The following is a 20,637-nucleotide window of genomic DNA, read 5'->3' on the forward strand; positions in this document are numbered from 1 at the left end:
CTCGAAAAAGGACAGAAATGGTATGGATCTAACAGAAGCAGAAAATATTAAGAAGAGGTGGCAAGAATACACAGAAGAACTGTACAAAAAAGATCTTCATGACCAAGATAATCACGATGGTGTAATCACTCACCTAGAGCCAGACATCCTGGAATGCGAAGTTAAGTGGGCCTTAGAAAGCATCACTACAAACAAAGCTAGTGGAGGTGATGGAATTCCAATTGAGCTATTTCAAATCCTGAAAGATGATGCTGTGAAAGTGCTGCGCTCAATATGCCAGCAAATTTGGAAAACTCAGCAGTGGCCACAGGACTGGAAAAGGTCAGTTTTCATTCCAATCCCAAAGAAAGGCAATGCCAAAGAATGCTCAAACTACCGCACAATTGCACTCATGTCACACGCTAGTAAAGTAATGCTCAAAATTCTCCAAGCCAGGCTTCAGCAATATGTGATGTTCAAGCTGGTTTGAGAAAAGGCAGAGGAACCAGAGATCAAATTGCCAACATTTGCTGGATCATGGGAAAAGCAAGAGAGTTCCAGAAAAACATCTATTTCTGCTTTATTGACTATGCCAAAGCCTTTGACTGTGTGGATCACAATAAACTGTGGAAAATTCTGAAAGAGATGGGACTACCAGACCACCTGACCTGCCTCTTGAGAAATTTGTATGCAGGTCAGGAAGCAACAGTTAGAACTGGACATGGAAAAACAGACTGGTTCCAAATAGGAAAAGGAATACATCAAGGCTGTATATTGTCACCCTGCTTATTTAACTTCTATGCAGAGTACATCATGAGAAACGCTGGACTGGAAGAAGTACAAGCTGGAATCAAGATTGCCGGGAGAAATATCAATAACCTCAGATATGCAGATGACACCAGCCTTATGGCAGAAAGTGATGAGGAACTAAAAAGCCTCTTGATGAAAGTGAAAGAGGAGAGTGAAAAAGTTGGCTTAAAGCTCAACATTCAGAAAATGAAGATCATGGCATCTGGTCCCATCACTTCATGGGAAACAGATGGGGAAACAGTGGAAATGGTGTCAGACTTTATTTTTTTGGGCTCCAAAATCACTGCAGATGGTGACTGCAGCCATGAAATTAAAAGACTCTTACTCCTTGGAAGAAAAGCTATGACCAACCTAGATAGCATATTCAAAAACAGAGACATTACTTTGCCAACAAAGGTCCGTCTAGTCAAGGCTATGGTTTTTCCAGTGGTCATGTATGGATGTGAGAGTTGGACTGTGAAGAAAGCTGAGTGCTGATGAATTGATGCTTTTGAACTGTGGTGTTGGAGAAGACTCTTGAGAGTCCCTTGGACTGCAAGGAGACCCAACCTGTCCATTCTGAAGGAGATCAGCCCTGGGATTTCTTTGGAAGGAATGATGCTAAAGCTGAAACTCCAGTACTTTGGCCACCTCATGCGAAGAGTTGACTCATTGGAAAAGACTCTGATGCTGGGAGGGATTGGGGGCAGGAGGAGAAGGGGATGACCGAGGATTAGATTGCTGGATAGCATCACTGACTCGTTGGACGTGAGTGTTAGTGAACTCTGGGAGTTGGTGATGGACAGGGAGGCCTGGTGTGCTGCGATTCATGGGGTTGCTAAGAGTCAAGACACGACTGAGCGACTGAACTGAACTGAACTGAACTGAACCGAAGGGCTAACAAAGTCACGAAAGGCCTGAAGGTTTGACATTGAGGACTGTGCACTGTATATCTTTATCCCCAATCTGAGATGTTAAAGAACAGATATCTCTAGAGCACAAATAAGGAAGTAGAGGTTAACGATAAAAGGCATGCAAGGATTAGGATCTGGGCTTTTGCCTGCGAATGACATCAGCCCCCTGATCCCCACTTTATTTCTGAGTCTTCTTTTTCTTTATTCTTCTGTGGCACTGCTCCCTCAGATTGGTTTGTTGTTGGGCTGGTCCCGACACTAACATATTAGTTATCCTATCAATGCAAACTGTTGCAGACACATTTTGACCAGGGCGTCAAATGTATTACCTGACTAGGATAATAAGGGAGTATATCTGAAAGTGAAAGTTGCTCAGTTGTATCTGACTCATTGTGACTACCCCATGGAATTCTCCAGGCCAGAATACTGGAGTAGGTAGCCTTTTCCTTCTCCAGGGGATCTTGCCAACCCAGGTATCGAACCCAGGTCTCCTGCATTGCAGGTGGATTCTTTATCAGCTGAGCCACAAGGGAAGCCCTGATATTACCCTGACTATGTGGTTTAGTCCCTAAGTTGTATCCGACTCTTGAGATCCCATGGACTGTAGCCTGTCAGGCTCCTCTGTCCATGAGATTCTCCAGGCTCAAGAATACTGGACTGGATTGCCATTTCCTTCTCCAGGGCATCTTCCCGACCCAGGTATTGAACCTGGGTTTCCTCACTGCAGGCAGATTCTTTACCAACTGAGCTATAAGGGAAGCCCCCTGACTAGGATAATAAGAGAATATATTTAGATGCAAGCAGAACAAGATCTAATGATTTCCATAATCATGTGGACAACTGATAATAGCTATATTTGGACCTATGGATAGATGGTAGCAAGCATGAAAGTGAGCACACAAAACTTCAGCTTTGAGGATCTTTGAAAAAAGATTTATAGTAGGAAGATCAAGAGTGAGTTCTGGTCCAGTAACTTACGAGTTGTGTGACTTAGGGCAAGACGCTTTAGTAGTATTCTTATATATAAGATGGGTAAAATACTTCTAATGTAAAATTGCTATTATATGGTAGAAGCTCATGAATGTTTAATCTGAGTTTTTTCATTCTAATTGGCAACAACAAAAATTAGGAGGAATTTCAGCAATCTAAAAAAATTGAATAAATGCAGACACTCTATTTCTTAGAAGATTAAATACTGTAAATGTCAGTTCCTATCAAATTAACTTACAGTATGGTTATAAATTTAGTAAAAATGGTAAGAGAAAACTTTTTGGATATGGAAAAAAACAAACAGGTAAGTATAGAAAACAAGATTCTAAAAAAAAGAGCAAGGGATTAGTGACAAAGATGGTGAGAAAAAGCTCTAATATTAAAACAAAAATTACATTAGTTAAATGAGTGAACACAGGAAACTTCAATCAGATATCCCAGAAAGTACATCCTATTATAAAGTAAAAAATTCAATAATTTAAAAAAGAATCACTACAAATGAAATCCAATTCATGAGCTTGGATATAACAATTTAGAGAAAAAACACCTATAGTTTCACCTCATACTGTATGCTGCTGTAAATATATAAATATAAAACCAGAATATAACATAGAAATACAAGTTTATTATTGAGTTGATTAAAAGTTCAGTTAAATTTTGAAGAGATAGAAGAGTTCACAAAGATAAAAACACTAAAATATCTAATTAAATAAACATGAAAGTTTCTGTAAGTTAAACAAAAACCCTCTAACCTGTCGACTAAAAAAGATGTACAACTGGAGAGTTGTGAGTTAGGTTTTCTTTGGGGCAAAATGAGGACTGCAGCCTGGGAGGCAGCATCTCAGATAGCTCTGAGAGAAGACTGCTCCAAAGCAACAGTGGGGGAAAGTCAATGTATAAGGTTTTGGTGAAGGGGGAGTTCAATACCATGAAGCACTCAATTTACAAAAGGTTTTTTGTTAGTCCTGAGGGTCTGATGTCACCATGAAGGGATTTAGTGCTTCTCTAGACATGCAAGGATTGAGATCATAAAATCTGTTCCTAAAAACATCCAACTATCTAAAGACCTGTCCCACCAGATTCCCTGGAGCACAGAGTGCCTCACTTCACCCTGAGCTCCCTCAGTGGGTGTTGAAGGTCAACAGCTACAGCAGCGTGGGGTTCAGTCTCTGTAGAGGCAGATGGCAGATGCCTTGTCATTGGCAATGCTCTTGCTAAGTGCCAATTTGTAGCTGACAAACCCAATACCAGATAGGCTAAGAAATATATATTTGGAAAAAACTGCCCAAATGACAAAGTATCAGTACCATTTAATAGTGCAAGTCTTATACAAATGGAAAAACAACCCCCGAATTGAGCAACTTAAACATGAGTTTATTATTTTAGTGCACTGAAGATTTCTATAAATAAGTCTGGCAAGTTTGACCAATTCACACATACTCATGAAAGGTAAAAAATTCACAGTAGTGAAAAAGATTCCAGGAAATACCTGGAGTATGTGTAGCTGCTAACATGCTCAACATAGGTCAATTTATACATCAAGAGTTCACTTTGCTCCTAATTTCAACATGGCTAATTAAATAAATTACCAAACAGCCTAAAATTCTTCCTCCTGTCTTTGTTTCCATACATACTGCAAAAAGATAAAGCACCCAAAATAAGCAAGTCCTGAATAAATGGTAGTAGTAAGCACCAACAAATCAGTTAATTGCTAAATAATAAATGCAAAATACAGTCCTTTAGAAAAGATTTTATTTTCTTGGCACAGACATAAAAATGACATTTGCCTACTAGACAGAGCAGGTGAAGACACATCAGAAATGCATCACACACGTTCATGGACAGGATGACAGGTCTCATGTCTCCTCAGTTATCTGTGAAACATATTACATTATCACAGCATACTGGTTAAACTGGCAAACTTCTCAAGTAAAAGAGTAAGACTGATCGGAATTAATTAAGAATCAGGGCACAGAACCATTCTCAATATGTGATATAATGGTACCTCATTCAACACCACACAGGAATGAAGTATTCTATTGAAATGTTTTTTAGTCAAACAACATTTATCCCTCTAAAGTCTAAAGCTATTAATATTATTTTAACAATCTTTGATAAAATAATGTGTAACATGCTTCTTAAGGTTTAAAATAGGCCATGCAGATTATAATAATGTTCTTTCATTAACATTCCTAATAAAAATATGAATTGCTTAATTTTCTAGTATAATATGATATCCTAAAAATGTACTGGTGAGGTGGATATATTTGCCTTACCATAGATAACCCAATATGGCTATGTTTTGAAAATTGTAAGCTTGTTATTATTTATTTATTAGGATTAATTTACTCATTTACTTATTTATCACATTTAACCATCAGCCAGCCATTGCTTCTTGCTTTTTTTTTAAAACAGATTTAATGTTGGTCTTTAGTTACTTTTCTTACCACTTTTAATATAGAAGTTTAATTACAACAGAACTATGTGAATCTTTGATAACTAATGGTTCTCCCTCTCAAGGAAGGTCATTTTTCTAACTGCACAGGTTAGAGGTCAGACACTGAACAATGAAGAAGGAAGGAAAACTTGGAAATCAATGCATCGTTATGTAGAAGTCAATCTGCTTTAGGTTGGGAAACCAGAAAACCAAGCTAGTTAACACTAAAGTAGGGTTGAACATGGGTATTTGGCATCTGAAACATTTTTATATTTTTACTACCCTGAAGTTTTAGCTTACTTGTTTTTCAATATTTTCACTCCTTCTTCATAGTTAAGGGAGGTGGGCATATGACTTCTAGGTGAGAAAAGTGTTATTGTACCACTATTTTAACTATAAATATTACAACTGAATAATGAAATGGATTTTTGCAACTATTATCCTTCAGCTGAAAGTATAATGATCTAATTGTGCCTTCTTGAGACAAAAACAGATAATTAAAAAAAATCATCTAGAAAATAAGTACTATTAAAAATGTCAAATCGTACAAATGTTAAAAGTCTTTTTCCTTTTATGACTTTTCCAGATTTAAGCTATCTTCAAATCACATGAAAAGCTATTCAAGTGACTTTACTGGAGTCAAGATAACTGCTGAATTCGTATCTCTATTTTAAGCTTGTTCTCCATGCTAAACTTGTCAACAGTTTTCAGTTAACAGGAAACCAATATAATACACTTTTATACACAAACTAAAAATAGTTATTTTTAGAAAATTAATATAGTACCTTTTTCTTTAAAATTCTCATAAATATGTCTGAAGGTTTGCATTATGAAAATGTAAACCATCTCAAAGTAGGAAAGTGGAACTCAAGACTAATTTTATAAAAATTTTCTTAGAAAATAAATTTCTAATACTTTGTGATTTTTTCATATAGCCTATGCATCATTAGCACAATTAAATATATGTTAAATATACTGTTGAAATTCATTGTATTAAAAACATATTACACTATCCGTGAAAAAAATAAAAGCACATTATAAACATCTGTGCTTCACTTACAAACATATATTGTAGGTGGACATTTCCATGATTCCATATTCATTTATTATCTTCTGAATGCAATTTGGAAGGTGCTAGATATACTATTGGAGAAGGCAATGGCAACCCACTCCAGTACTCTTGCCTGGAAAATCCCATGGACGGAGGAGCCTGGTAGGCTGCAATCCATGGGGTCGCAAACAGTCGGAAACGACTGAGCGACTTCACTTTCACTTTTCACTTTCAGGCATTGGAGAAGGAACTGGCAACCCACTCCAGTGTTCTTGCCTGGAGAATCCCGGGGACAGGGAAGTCTGGTGGGCTGCCGTCCATGGGGTCGCACAGAGTCGGACATGACTGAAGCGACTTAGCGGCAGCAGATATACTATTAGTAAAAGGTTGAGAAGATTAATTAACCACAGCTTATTCAGTATATACTGTTACTGAAGAAAATATATACCATCATTTAAAGATACTTTTCCATTTCTTTCATTATTACATTCTCATATTTCATTTCACTTATGCACAAAAGGAATATTACATGATTTTTCTTTTTCAAACTCCGGCTTTCAAATTATTTATTTCTAGACATCTGAGGAATACTTCTTGAATTCAAAAGACAAACATTCCATTGGTAGTGATAATTTTTTTTCTTACTCAAATCAAAAACTACATTAGCAAACCCAATGCTTTATAGTCTTACCTATTAGGGCATCAATATTATATGAATGGGATTTAAAAAGTGACTTTAGCATGTGCATATAAAGCATTTACATTACATTACAACTGCATTCAACAATACAACTGGTTGCATACTTAAGAAATATGCATGAGTCAACTAACTATAAGTCATAGAGTGTTTCAAGAACAGCAGCAATTGACCAGGCTTGTGTTTCACAGCTGAAAGGACAGTATTGGCCATTCTCGTTGGTCAGCTCTGGAAGTCCTTTCCAAGGGGATCTTAAAGAAAGAAGAGCCATTTTATGAGATATAATCAAACATATATCTTGTTGGGTTAATAAAATAGGCAATACAGCTGGTGATTTTGTCTTCTCTTTTAGGAAACAATCATCTGTACCCATTTAATACAAAACAAAACAGGCTATACTAAAGATTATGTATAAAGAATTTAGACTGAAATTATTCTTTGACATTCAGTCTTTAGGATTTAAGACTTTCAATTACAAAGGAGTCCCTTTAAGTATCGAAAACAGGACACTCCCACTACAAGTAATGTAAGTATAGAGATAAACATCCTCTCAGGTCTAATTTTATTTCTTTTAGAGTAAGTTTATGAGACTCAAATTGTAATTATATGAATGTATTATGTTTTATCTTGACAAAATTATAAAATGAACATGAAATGATGAAGGAAAAAATGATTAGGAAATGATGATTAGGAAAATGATTAGAAAAAAATGCCAATTAAAAACAATCCAAATTTCTATACAAATTTCTCATTTTCCTGAATAATAGTACAGTTGATATTTATTGTACATTTACTATGTTCTAATACTAGTGCTTTATGTACATTATCTCAGTTAATACTCACGGCAACCCTATGAGGTAGGTATCATTGCTATTCTTCTAGCACAGAAACACATAGAACTTCAAGGAGAAATAGGCAAATCCATAATTGTAAAATAATATGTTACCCTTCTAGGTAACTCACAGAGCAAGTAGACAGAAAATCTGTAAGTATTTTGTACTACACTAGCCTGCAATGCAGGAGACTGGGGTTCAATCATTGGGTCAGGAAGATCCCCTGGAGAAGGAAATGGCAACCCACTCCAGTATTCCTGCCTGGAAAATTCCATGGACAGAGGAGCCCCGAAGGCTATAGTCCATGGGATCACAGAGTCAGACACAACTGAGTGACTAACGCTCATCAACCTAGTTGACATTTTAAGAACACCCCATCCAATGTTGTGGCTTCCCTTGTAGCTCAGTTGGTAAAGACTGCCTGCAACACAGGAGACCCGGGTCAGTCCATGGGTTGGGAAGCTCCCCTGGAGAAGGAAATGGCAATCCACTCCAGTATTCTTGCCTGGAGAATCCCAGGGACAAAGGAGCCTGGTGGGGCTACAGTCCATGGGGTTGCAAGAGTTGGACATGACTTAGCGCCTAAACCACACCACCATCCAATGATAACAGAAGGTACACTTTTTTACTTGCAGTTTAGTGACCTAGTTAGAACATATTTTGAGTTATAAAATAAGTATCAATAAGTTTAGAAAGATTAGTCATATAAAATACATTTTTTGACCACAACAGAGTTAACTTTGAAATCAGTTATAGAAACATCTCTGGAAAATTCCTAAATATTTGAAAACTAAATAACACCTTTATAAATAACCTATGAGTCAAAGAAGAAGCTAAAGGGAAAAGCAGAAAGTATTTTCAACTGAATTAAAAAAACATAACACATCAGAATTTTGGGGTATTGTTAATTTAGTACATAGAAGGAAATTTAGCACTAAGTACCCATACTAGAAAAGAAGAAAAGTCTTTAAATCAATGACCTCAACTTACACCTTGAAAAAAACAGAAAAAGACAAATAAACCTAAAGTAAGTAGAAGAGAATAATAAAAATTAGCATAGAAATCAATAAAAATTGAATAATATGAAAAAAAAATTGATGAACTCAAAAGCTGGTTCTTTAAGAAGACCAATAAAATTGATAAGCTTCTAGTCAGGCAGATCAGGAAAAAAAGAAAAATACAACTTATCAACATCAAAAATGAGAATACTGACATTATTATAGATTCTATAGAAAATTTAAAAAGTAATAATGTACTTCAGGTGAAACCATTTCTTGATTTGTGACAAATATTTTTGTTCTATCTTTTCATTTAATCTTGACAACAAGTAATGAGATATTCTTATTCCGATTTTATAGATGAAGAAATTTATTTCAGAGACGTTAAGTAACTTGCTGAAAGTCACACATGAAAATTAGCAGCAAGGACAGAATTTGAATCCAAAGCTCATAGTTAAAGCTAATGGTAATAAAAGTAGCTATAGGAAACAGCAAGAAATAAAAATGAAAAGGTAGCTGGAGAAAAAATTGTGGAAACTAAGGAATTTTGATTTCATTCTGTAACCAGTGGGGAATTGCTAAAGATGTTTAAACATAAGATTAAAATTGTGAGAGTTACATGTCAACAAGATTGAGCTTGTTTGGGGTGATATGACAAAATGGAGAGAGAAGAGTGGAAGTAGTATGGAGGCTAACTGCCTAGTCCAGAGAAAAGATTATGAGTTACAGACTAGGCACTGGCCAAAGAAAGGAAGACGGTGGGTTATTGAAAGGAGGAGAGCTAGAATCAAGTCTTGACAACTATCTGGATGTTCTGGAGAGGTAATGTAGTAAAGTTAAAAAGAACCTGGGGTGTCTGAGCTTGCAGACCATGAATAATGGTAATACTGTAGCAAAGATGGGAAGCATAGGAAAAAAAACTGAGAGAAAATGAGTGATGGCAGAAGGACATCCAAGGTAAGAAGTTTATTAAGTAGCTGAAAAGTAAAAGAGGAGTTTATGAAAGTTCAAAATTACCTGAAGAGTGAAGATGTGAGACTAGGTGAAATATAACAGAAGACAAGCAGACAGAGAAGAAAAGAAGATCAAGGATAGATTTTTTTGGAGAATGAATGTGTTTTTAGGTTCCAGAAAGCAAAGCCAGAAAAACAGCAAATAGAGCCAATTGTGTAGTGGTTAAGGGCGCAGTCCGTGAAACCACATTGCCTGGAGTTTAATAAGAGCTCTACCAAATTACTTGCCATTTGACTGTGTATAAATTACTTAACTTTCTAAGCTTACATTATAAAATGGAGATAGTAGCTCATATCTGAGTTAGTATCTTGTCCATGTTATACATACTAATAAATCAATCCTCAAAACAACACCAGCACATACCTTAAATAGATGAGGAAACAGAGGCTTAGAGAAGTTAAATAACTTGCCCATAGCCACGCAGCTACTAAGGGGAGATGTGATGCTCGGAAAACAATAATAGTAGCTATCTTATATAGCTTTTTGGATGAAATGAGTAATGTTATATGAATGCATTTAGAACAATGTCTGAAGTACTCAATAAATATTATTTGCTATTATTATAATTGTTACTGTTATTAGGTTAACAAGGGAAATTTAATGCTATGGCTAGCATAGGTTTTTCATGAAAAGAGAAAAGCAACGAGATAGCCAGTCAAAGAAGAGAACTGAGAGGAAGTCATAGGATCTGGGAACCAGAAAGGATCTTCTTGAGTGGCTTCATCAGAGTGGTGGGAGCAAAACAGAAGCCACCTTGCATGTGGTGACGACTGAGTTGGTGTCAACAAGCAAACAAACAAACAAACAAAACTAATCATATAGAAAATGTGGATCCTGAAAAGAAAACAGAATGATAAAACAAAGCTTGAGGTAGGAACAGTATGAAGGGACTTTATTTTAGGGTAGGCTGACAGGTATCTTCATAGCTTAGGAAGGAAGGATCAAGTGGGATACCAAGTAAGGATAATCACTGGATAAGGATGTGGAACAGGGAGGAAGGATGGGATTATAGGCAAAAGTAGATCATCTCTTCAGTGCAACATATTCTTACTCCTCATGGAAAAAAGGGAAGAAAGAAAAGTAATGCAAATATTGGGATCTGTGGTGCAATAAAGGTCAGAACATAAGAATGTTTACATTACAAAGACTTCAGACTTAATCTCTAGATGAGGTAGAAGTGTGACAGGACTAAAGTTTCTGTGACTGCTGCTGCTGCTGCTAAGTCGCTTCAGTCGTGTCCGACTCTGTGTGACCCCATGGACGGCGGCCCACCAGGCTCTGCCATCCCTGGGATACTCCAGGCAAGAACACTGGAGTGGGTTGCCATTTCTTTCTCCAGTGCGTGAAAGTGAAGTCGCTCAGTTGTGTCTGACTCTTCACGACCCCGTGGACCGCAGCCTACCAGGCTCCTCTGTCCATGGGATTTTCCAGGCAAGAGTACTGGAGTGGGGTGCCATTGCCTTCTCCATTTCTGTGACTGTATTTAAGCTAATGAAAATAACTTTGAAAAAACAATTTTGACAACATTCATGGTGACAGATGGAAGCCCCAAGTGTTCCTGTAGTAGAGAGAAAATCTATGCTGCTCATGCATATTATAAATACGATATATGTACATCATATAAGATGTATATATATCTAGGTTTAATCTAGAATTTGTAAAATTAAGAGCTTTTGACCAAGTTATATCATCCTAAAAAGGCACATAACTCTGATACTATTTATCTGCTAACAGTTCAGACAAAGGACATGACAAATGTGTTTGAAACACTCAAAACACCAACACTGATATTTTAATTATAGTATTATAAAACCATTTATGAAAACATTTATCAATATATGTTTAAATAGGTGAACTCAAAAGGCCAAGCCTAAACCTTTAGTTTTTGTATATATCCTGTACTAACCATATCAAAAAATATTAGATAAATTTTAAAAACCAAAGGCTTTTCCCCCTCATACAAATCATGCAATATCAAGTATTTAAATAACAATCTAAAATAATTAAAATAAGGTGAAAATTACATAGAACTTGTGTTAAAGAGTAAAGCTTTCAAATTTCATTGTGATACATAGAATATACAGAAATGTTATGGAAATGCCATTTACTTAATAGCTAATGAATTGACTAAACATTCAGTTAAGTTCAGTTGCTCAGTCGTGTCGGACTCTTTGTGACCCCATAGACTGCAGCTCGCCAGACCTCCCTGTCCATTACCAACTCCTGGAGTTTACTCAAACGCATGTCCATTGAGTCCATGATGCCACCCAACCATCTCATCTGTTGTCTCCTTCTCCTCCCGCCTTCAATCTTTCCCAGCATCAGGGACTTTTCAAATGAGTCAGTTCTTTGCATCAGGTTGCCAAAGTACTGGAGTTTCAGCTTCGGCATCAGTCTTTCCAGTGAATATTCAGGACTGGTTTCCTGTAGGGTGGACTGGTTGGATCTCCTTGCAGTCCATGGGACTCTCAAGTCTTCTCTAACACCACAGTTCAAAAGCATCAATTCTTTGGTGCTTAGCTTTCTTTATAGTCCAATTCTCACATCCATACATGACTACTGGAAAAACCATAGTTTTGACTAGATGGATCTTTGTTGGCAAAGTAATGTCTCTGCTTTTTAGTATGCTGTCTAGGTTGGTTATAACTTTCCTTCCAAGGAGCAAGTGTGTTTTAATTTCATGGCTGCAGTCACCATCTGCAGTGATTTTAGAGCCCCAAAAAATAAAGTCTGTCACTCTTTCCACTGTTTCCCCATCTATTTGCCATGAAGTTGGGTTCAGATGCCATGATCTCAGTTTTCTGAATGTTGAGCTTTAAGCCAACTTTTTCACTCTCCTCTTTCACTTTCATCAAGAGGTTCTTTAGGTCTTCTTCACTTTCTGCCATAAGAGTGGTGTCATCTGCATATCTGAGCTTATTGATATTTCTCCCAGCAATCTTGATTTCAGCGTGTGCTTCATCCAGCCCAGCATTTCTCATGATGTACTCTGCATATAAGTTAAATAAGCAGGGTGATAATATACAGCCTTGACGGATTCCCTTCACGATTTGGAACCAGTCTGTTGTTCCATGTCCAGTTCTAACTGTTGCTTCCTGACCCGCATACAGATTTTTCAAGAGGCAGGTCAGGTGGTCTGGAATTCCCGTCTCTTTAAGAATTTTCCACAGTTTGTTGTGATCCACACAAGTCAAAGGCTTTGGCACAGTCATTAAAGCAGAAATAGATGTTTTTCTGGAACTCTCTTGCTTTTTCAATGATGTTGGCATCATCATTGAGGATGTTGGCAATTTGATCTCTGGTTCCTCTGCCTTTTTAAAATCCAGCTTGAACATCTGGAATTTCACGGTTCACATACTGTTGAAGCCTGGCTTGGAGAATTTTGATCAATGCTTTACTAGCATGTGAGAAGAGTGCAATTGTGTGGTAGTTTGAGCATTCTTTGGCATTGCCTTTCTTTGGGATTGGAGTGAAAACTGACCTTTCCCAGTCCTGAGGCCACTGCTGAGTTTTCCAAATTTGCTGGCATATTGAGTGCAGCACTTTTACAGCATCATTTTTCAGGATTTGCAATAGCTCAACTGGAATTCCATCACCTTCACTAGCTTTGTTCTTAGTGATGCTTCCTAAGGCCACTTGACTTTGTTTTCCAGGATGTCTGTCTCTAGGTGAGTGATCACACCATTGTGATTATCTGGGTCGTGAAGATCTTTTTTGCATAGTTCTTCTGTGTATTCTTGCCACCTCTTCTTAATATCTTCTGCTTCTGTTAGGTCCATACCATTTCTGTCCTTTATTGTGCACATCTTGCATGAAATGTTCCTTTGGTATCTCTAATTTTCTTGAGGAGATCTCCTATATTTCTTTGTACTGATCACTGAGGAAGGCTTTCTTATCTCTCCTTGCTATTCTTTGGAACTCTGCATTCAAATGGGTATATCTTTCCTTTTCCTTTGCTTTTCACTTCTCTTTTTTTCACAGCTATTTTTAAGGCCTCCTCAAGCAGCCATTTTGCTTTTTTGCATTTCTTTTTCTTGGAGACAGGGTTTGATCCCTGTCTCCTGTACAATGTCACAAGCCTCTGTCCATGGTTCTTTAGGCACTCTATCAGAGCGAATCCCTTGAATCTATTTGTCACTTCCACTATATAATCGTAAGGGATTTGATTTAGGTCATACCTGAATGGTCTAGTGGTTTTCCTTACTTTCTTCAATTTAAGTCTAAACACTAAACCCTAGTTTAGAAATTACATGCTCTGATGACTTACCTCTCAAGGTGAACATAATGTCGAGAAAGGACATTTTTAACCAAAAATATAGTTTTTGCAGTAGTCTCTGGACCCATCAATCTGGAAAAGTACAATTTTGCACGAAGAAAATACCCAACAGGCCACAACCACTCCTGAAAAATTTAAAAGTGAAGAGAAAGGAGCTGTGAATATCTAAAATTCTTTGAAAAATAACAAATTGAAAACTCAAAGAAATAAAAAGAAATTCTTACAGGTCCTTGGTGGTAATTGAAACCTTTAGCAAGATTATAGTTGTCATTGTCTAAGGCATTGTCATAAGTTCCACAGTAAACCATATCACTGCAAAATGATTGAAATTTAGGTTAAAAAAAGATCAGACATTATATAAAAAGCATTAGAAAAATTTCCTAATGGAAAAGGTAAGAAATAATAAAATTATTTTATCTTCCAACCTATAGACTAAAGCTCATCATCCACCTAACCCTAAATTAGTATATACTGAGTTCAGAATGTGTTAGGGGATGATTAACAAATGCTCAATACTTAATACAAAAAATATAAAATATTCAGATATCTTGCTTCCAAAGAGACACTAAATATTGGTTAAAGTTAATTATTTCACTTGTGCTTAGTCGCTTAGTTGTAGTCGACTCTTTGCGACCCCATGGATTGTAGCCTGCCAGGCTCCTCTGTCTATGGAATTCTCCAGGCAAGAATACTGGAATGGGTAACCATTCCCTTCTCCAGCATTATCTTCTCGACCCAGGGATCGAATCTCGGTTTCCTGCATTGCAAGCGGATTCCTTACTGTCTGAGCCACAAGGGAAGCCCCTAATATACTTATAACAATTAAAATATACACACAATAATTTGAATTAGTAAACATTAATGATAAAGTTTTACTAATTATTATATATTGGAAAGGCTGTTTTTTAAACTTCTCCATTAAGTTATTTTAAAATTAAGTAAAATTGGTAGGTTACCAGATTATAAATAGCAACTGAATACAATTTACACATATTTACAAACTAAACAAAGTTACAAACACTGCAATATTTAATACAAGATAGTTATCTATACTCTCTTTAATTAAATTATTGCTTTTTTTCTATTAGTGAGATAGATAGACCTTATCACATAAGTGTGTTTTTTCTGTGGGTTTTAGTTCTGACCAGTGGTTCTTACCACCTCCGAAAACATTGAAAATACTTTAGAATGCAGATAAGTTCACACATATAAAATTTTGCATCTCAAGAGTAAAATGAGTAAACAATATGTTAGGAAAAATCTACAAAGGTAAGGCTACAACAAAATGGGAATCTCACATATGAAACAGAAAGCAAATGATGACGGGCATCAAATTTTAAAGCACAACAGTAGAAGAAAAATAGAAACATCATTATGAACTCAAGAAAAAATAAAAATTGGAAAAGAAAAGAAATGCAAAATGAGATAAACATTTAATCATAGAAACAAAATTATTTATTGGCTTAAATAAAAACAGTGATGTAATTATTTAGAGAAAATGGAAAGGGTTCAGGGCGAGGTAACGACACAGTTAAATCTGTCATCAAAAGAAGTGATGTGATCTGTCATCACAAGAAGTAAGAAAATAACATCGAATATTTAAAGGAATCAAGAAATAGCTACAAACACATACTATTTAGAATTATAGGAGGAATTACTAGGAGTAACAACTTCTACAATATTGTCTCTGAGGAAACCATACATCTATGCTTCCAATGTTCATAATAATCATATATGACTTTTATGATCAGAAAAAATAGGCATTAGAAAATATTCATATGACACCTTAGTTTTATAAAGTTAAAATTCTTTTATTGATTATTGAATTTAGGACAAGCCCACTTTGAACACTGACGATTATTGAAGATGTTGTTGCTGTTTACTTGCTAAGTTGTGTCTAACTCTTTGTGACACCATGGACTGTAGCCCCCTAGGCTCCTCTGTCCATGGGATTCTCCAGCCAAGAATACTGGAGTGGGTTGGTGTCCTTCTCAGGGCATCTTCCTGACCCAGGGATCGGGGCTCACATCTCCTGCACTGGCAGGTGGGTTGTTTACCACTGAGCCAGTAGGGGAGCCCCTTAATGAAGATATAGAAGGTATTTTTAAAAATTCAGTGTGAATGCAACTTTAGAAATTTAATTGTTAAGCAAAAATTATGACTTGATGAAATAAAATAGCACCGTTCTTAACACCCATATTTCGACTTACTCTGAATTCACAGTTTTCATGCCAATATTAATATAAGTAAATATAATTATACATTAAATATAATATGAACTACATTCTTAATACTTATAACTTACTCTGGATCCAAAGTTTTCATGCCAAGAGGACCAAGCAATTTTTTTTCTGCAATCTCCAAGGCCTTCCATGCTTTTTGGGTAGTAAAGAGCTCAGGGGCCTAATGAGTTTTAAAAACAAATATACAAACTTTTTGAGATCACAGAAGAATTAGTGTCTACCCACATTAGAAAAAAATACTATAAACTTGGAAAATACTGAAAACTTTAAAAATACAGTGCAGGTCCAGAAGATCGAGCGTAGATGTCTAATCAGACCTAATTCTATCAGGCTGACTCGGAAGCACTGATCTTGGCCTTAGAGGTTAGGAAAGCTGTTTGGGGTGATTGTTTTCTTGTGTCACTTTAAGAAAGTTTACTAGTTCCAAAAGGAAGTTGCCATAGCGCCAATGAAGGCAGAACATAAGATTTACATTATCTTCCTTTAAGTTCACCTGGAACTCATTTTTTGCTTTTAGTGTCATAATGAAACACAGAAGGATATGCACTGGAATAGCATGAGCACATTTGCTTGTGATATAGAGAAGGAGAGAAAGATGACTAAGTGACTAAAAATCCACATTAAATTTAAATGTTAAATAAAATCAATGCACACTGAACCAAAGCTACCTTTATGTACTTTTGTATTTTTTATTCTACTGTAATTAATAATACAATACTTAATACTCTTTTTGACAAGGTGGCAACATCCGGACACAGATGTTGAACACATACCTTCTCTCTTTTACTGTACTTTATTTTTAGGCTAAAGTATAGATAAAAAAGGAGAGTCAAGCATTCTTGAGTAGACGGAACTAATTAGAGCAATACAACAACAGCAAAAAGCAGAATGTGAATTGAAGCTACTCATATTAGTTCATTAGTCCAGATGTTTCCAACTAGTGAGCTGAGGCATGGCACAAGTGTGCTGAGAAACAGACACCCTCAGCTTTCCCCACAGCTGGGTGGGGTCTGGGGCTCAATGATGTGGGTGGATCTGGCAGCAACCTAATCCATTTCACCCAGTGTGCTGTACAAATATCATCATTTTCCTTTTTTAAAAATTATCATTTTCTATATGTTATGATGTAAAAACATTGAGAAGAACTTCGTTAGTCATCACCCATTATTTTCTATTTTTTTACATCAAATGTTATAGTTAAGGGTGTTATGCTTTATTCATTAGAAAAGACCATATGGTCTATGACCATACCACTCTGAATGCACCTGATCTCCTCTGATCTCGGAAGCTAAGTAGGGTTGGGCCTGGTTAGTACTTGGATGTGAGAAAAGACCATATAAAACTAGCTAGTAAATAACTCATTTTTAAACAATTCAATGACCAGTCAGAATGGCTGCGATCCAAAAGTCTACAAATAATAAATGCTGGAGAGGGTGTGGAGAAAAGGGAACCCTCTTACACTGTGGGTGGGAATGCAAACTAGTACAGCCACTATGGAGAACAGTGTGGAGATTCCTTAAAAAACTGGAAATAGAACTGCCTTATGATCCAGCAATCCCACTGCTGGGCATACACACTGAGGAAACCAGAAGGGACAGAGACACGTGTACCCCAATGTTCATCGCAGCACTGTTTATAATAGCCAGGACATGGAAGCAACCTAGATGTCCATCAGCAGATGAATGGATGAGAAAGCTGTGGTACATATACACAATGGAGTATTACTCAGCCATTAAAAAGAATACATTTGAATCAGTTCTAATGAGGTGGATGAAACTGGAGCCTATTATACAGAATGAAGTAAGCCAGAAAGAAAAACACCAATACAGTATACTAACGCATATATATGGAATTTAGAAAGATGGTAACAATAACCCTGTGTACGAGACAGCAAAAGAGACACTGATGTATAGAACAGTCTTATGGACTCTGTGGGAGAGGGAGAAGGTGGGAAGATTTGGGAGAATGGCATTGAAACATGTAAAATATCATGTATGAAACGAGTTGCCAGTCCAGGTTCGATGCACGATACTGGATGCTTGGGGCTGGTGCACTGGGACGACCCAGAGGGATGGAATGGGGAGGGAGAGGGGAGGAGGGTTCAGGATGGGGAACACATGTATACTTGTGGCAGATTCATTTTGATATTTGGCAAAACTAATACAGTTATGTAAAGTTTAAAAATAAAATAAAATAAAAAAAATTAAAAAATAAACAATTCAATGAATTTGAGAACAAATGAGAATAAAGAACTAAATAAACCCTATCAAAACATTTTTGAAATTTGAAAAGAACAAAGCAAATCACTCACCACAACCATTGCTATGGTAAAATTAGGCCTGAGCTGGTAGTCACACCAAGGGCTTGATGCTCCATAGCTATCTTTGTATATGCCCCGCTTGTGCACCAGGTTAGGATGCTTTTCATTGACATCTGAAGGGTCTTCTGACACATAAAATAACTTTTCAAAGTTCTCTTGTATTTTTCTGTTCCATTCATCATATGAGACTCTCACCAACTTTCCTGAAACATTATAAAAGACCTGGCAGTTTTAAGCATTCAGAGAAACTCAAACATTTAGTTAAAGCCGAAGAGTAATATTTAGTCAATAAATTATACACTTTTTTTGGAAAGTGTCAGGGTCTTTTGAAAGACACTAGCCAGAAGTTAAAAATTATCTTTCACTGTATTACTGAAAAAGGATTAGACTCCAACAAATGATTCCAGATCATTTGTTTGGGTCACTCTTACTATTGATAAAATTATCTTTATTTAGCACTTGAAAGGAGGCTAGTCTGAATTGAGAGGTGCTAGAAATGTAAAATATATACTGTATTTCTAAGGCACAGTACCCCTCAAAAGAATGTAAAACAGTCGTGAATAATTTCATAGTGATTACATGTTGAAATAATATTTTATATATACTAAGTTAATGAAAATATAATCATTAATTAATTTCACCTGTTTCTTTTAACTTTTTAAAATGTAGGTACTAGAAAATTTTAAATTACATATGTGGCTTAAATTATATTTCTAATGCACAGCACTGTTTCAGAAAAAAAAAGATGTAAAGATTTCATAATTGTTCACCAAAACTTGACCTGATCATAGTCATATCAAGGAAAAAAAATAAGTATGATGCTATTCATATGTCAGTTCAAAGTTGCTATAAAAATATAGTTAGTAATCAGGTTTGTTACAATTTTCATACTAGTAAATTAATGGTTTGTCTTTCCTTTTAATCTTAAGGGTTTTCTAATACTAGTTCATTGAGTCACATGATGATTATGTAGATTAAGCATACAGACAGTCATTGGACTTTCTTTGGAAACAAAAGAAATAGCTTACCATGTCTTTTCACTGTAACATAATGATAAGGAAAAATATTTTTTTGGGATAATTCCAGCAACCAACGAACAGCAGATTTACTCAGGCCCACAATTTCCACAGCAGATCCATCTCTAAAATTAAAAATAAATTTTATTCTGTGACAATGAGTAATTTAAGCACTATTTAAAGGGCATTCAAAAAATAATTTTCAAGAATTATATAACTAATATAAAAATGACTATAAAAATCCTTACTTTATAGGAAGTGTGTGGCATATATAAGAAATTTCTCCTTTTATTACTTTTGGATTGCTTAGCATCTTATTTTTAAAAAATTCTATGAAGTAGAATACAGATTACGGAGTAAAAGGAGATAGCTTCTGGAAAAAGGCAGAAGTAGTAATCAAAGAATATTGAGACAGAATTCCAGAGAAAAGGTAGAAAATATAGGATATAGGACTAAAGAAAGCCAGAGAAGTTAAGCATCATAATTTCAAAGCTCATTTTTAAGGAAAATGAAAGGGAAGTTCAAGATCTAATAATTCATCAAAATAAATAGGTTTTTAAAAAGAACATGCAAAATAAATAATGACAAATTCTATTCAACAGTTTTTTTTTACATTTCTGATTGAAGGTAAAATTTGGATAAGAAAATAGTTTCTTAGATTTGATATTGTAGTAAGAGCTTAAAATAATAAAAAGAAATGATGAGATAAAAGATTAAAAAATTAAGGGGAAAATATTTAGAAAGTGAAAGGATTTCATAAAAGACAGGACAACTGGTTGTTTTCTGTATTTATAAGAGATAATAATAATGAAATATTTATAACAGTGAAAATAATTAAGTTATAAAGAAATGTCTTAACCATGGGGATAATGAATCATAAAACTTTCCTTTGAGGTGCTTGTAGGGAATCAATCCATGAGAACATCCAGAAGAGAACAGATAGCTTTACCTGATGACATATCAAGAGGATTGTATATGTGTGTATTGGGGGAGAGACAGGAGTACGGGGAAGGGGAAGTGGGAGGAGGGAAGGAAAATTTTGACTGATTTAACAAGAACATTTCATGGTTAATAGAATAA

The 20,637-nt window shown here is 35.8% G+C and overlaps 1 protein-coding gene across 3 annotated transcripts in view; it reads right to left on the reverse strand.

Moving 5' to 3' along the window:
* Nucleotides 1-6,400: 6,400 nt before the first annotated feature.
* Nucleotides 6,401-20,637, reverse strand: part of AGL (amylo-alpha-1, 6-glucosidase, 4-alpha-glucanotransferase) — a 100,491-nt gene continuing 86,254 nt past the window's right edge. For all 3 annotated transcript variants that reach the window (XM_006049778.4, XM_045166071.1, XM_006049777.4), the window contains exons 29-34: nucleotides 19,570-19,682; nucleotides 18,533-18,744; nucleotides 16,284-16,381; nucleotides 14,203-14,290; nucleotides 13,970-14,103; nucleotides 6,401-7,108 (exon numbers count right to left, since the gene is read on the reverse strand). In XM_006049778.4, coding sequence (XP_006049840.2) covers nucleotides 6,991-7,108; nucleotides 13,970-14,103; nucleotides 14,203-14,290; nucleotides 16,284-16,381; nucleotides 18,533-18,744; nucleotides 19,570-19,682 — 763 coding nt within the window. In that variant the 3' untranslated portion in view covers nucleotides 6,401-6,990. The remainder of the gene's footprint in view (nucleotides 7,109-13,969; nucleotides 14,104-14,202; nucleotides 14,291-16,283; nucleotides 16,382-18,532; nucleotides 18,745-19,569; nucleotides 19,683-20,637) is intronic.

Source organism: Bubalus bubalis, chromosome 6, assembly GCF_019923935.1.
Source record: "Bubalus bubalis isolate 160015118507 breed Murrah chromosome 6, NDDB_SH_1, whole genome shotgun sequence".
Taxonomy (NCBI): Eukaryota; Metazoa; Chordata; class Mammalia; order Artiodactyla; family Bovidae; genus Bubalus; species Bubalus bubalis.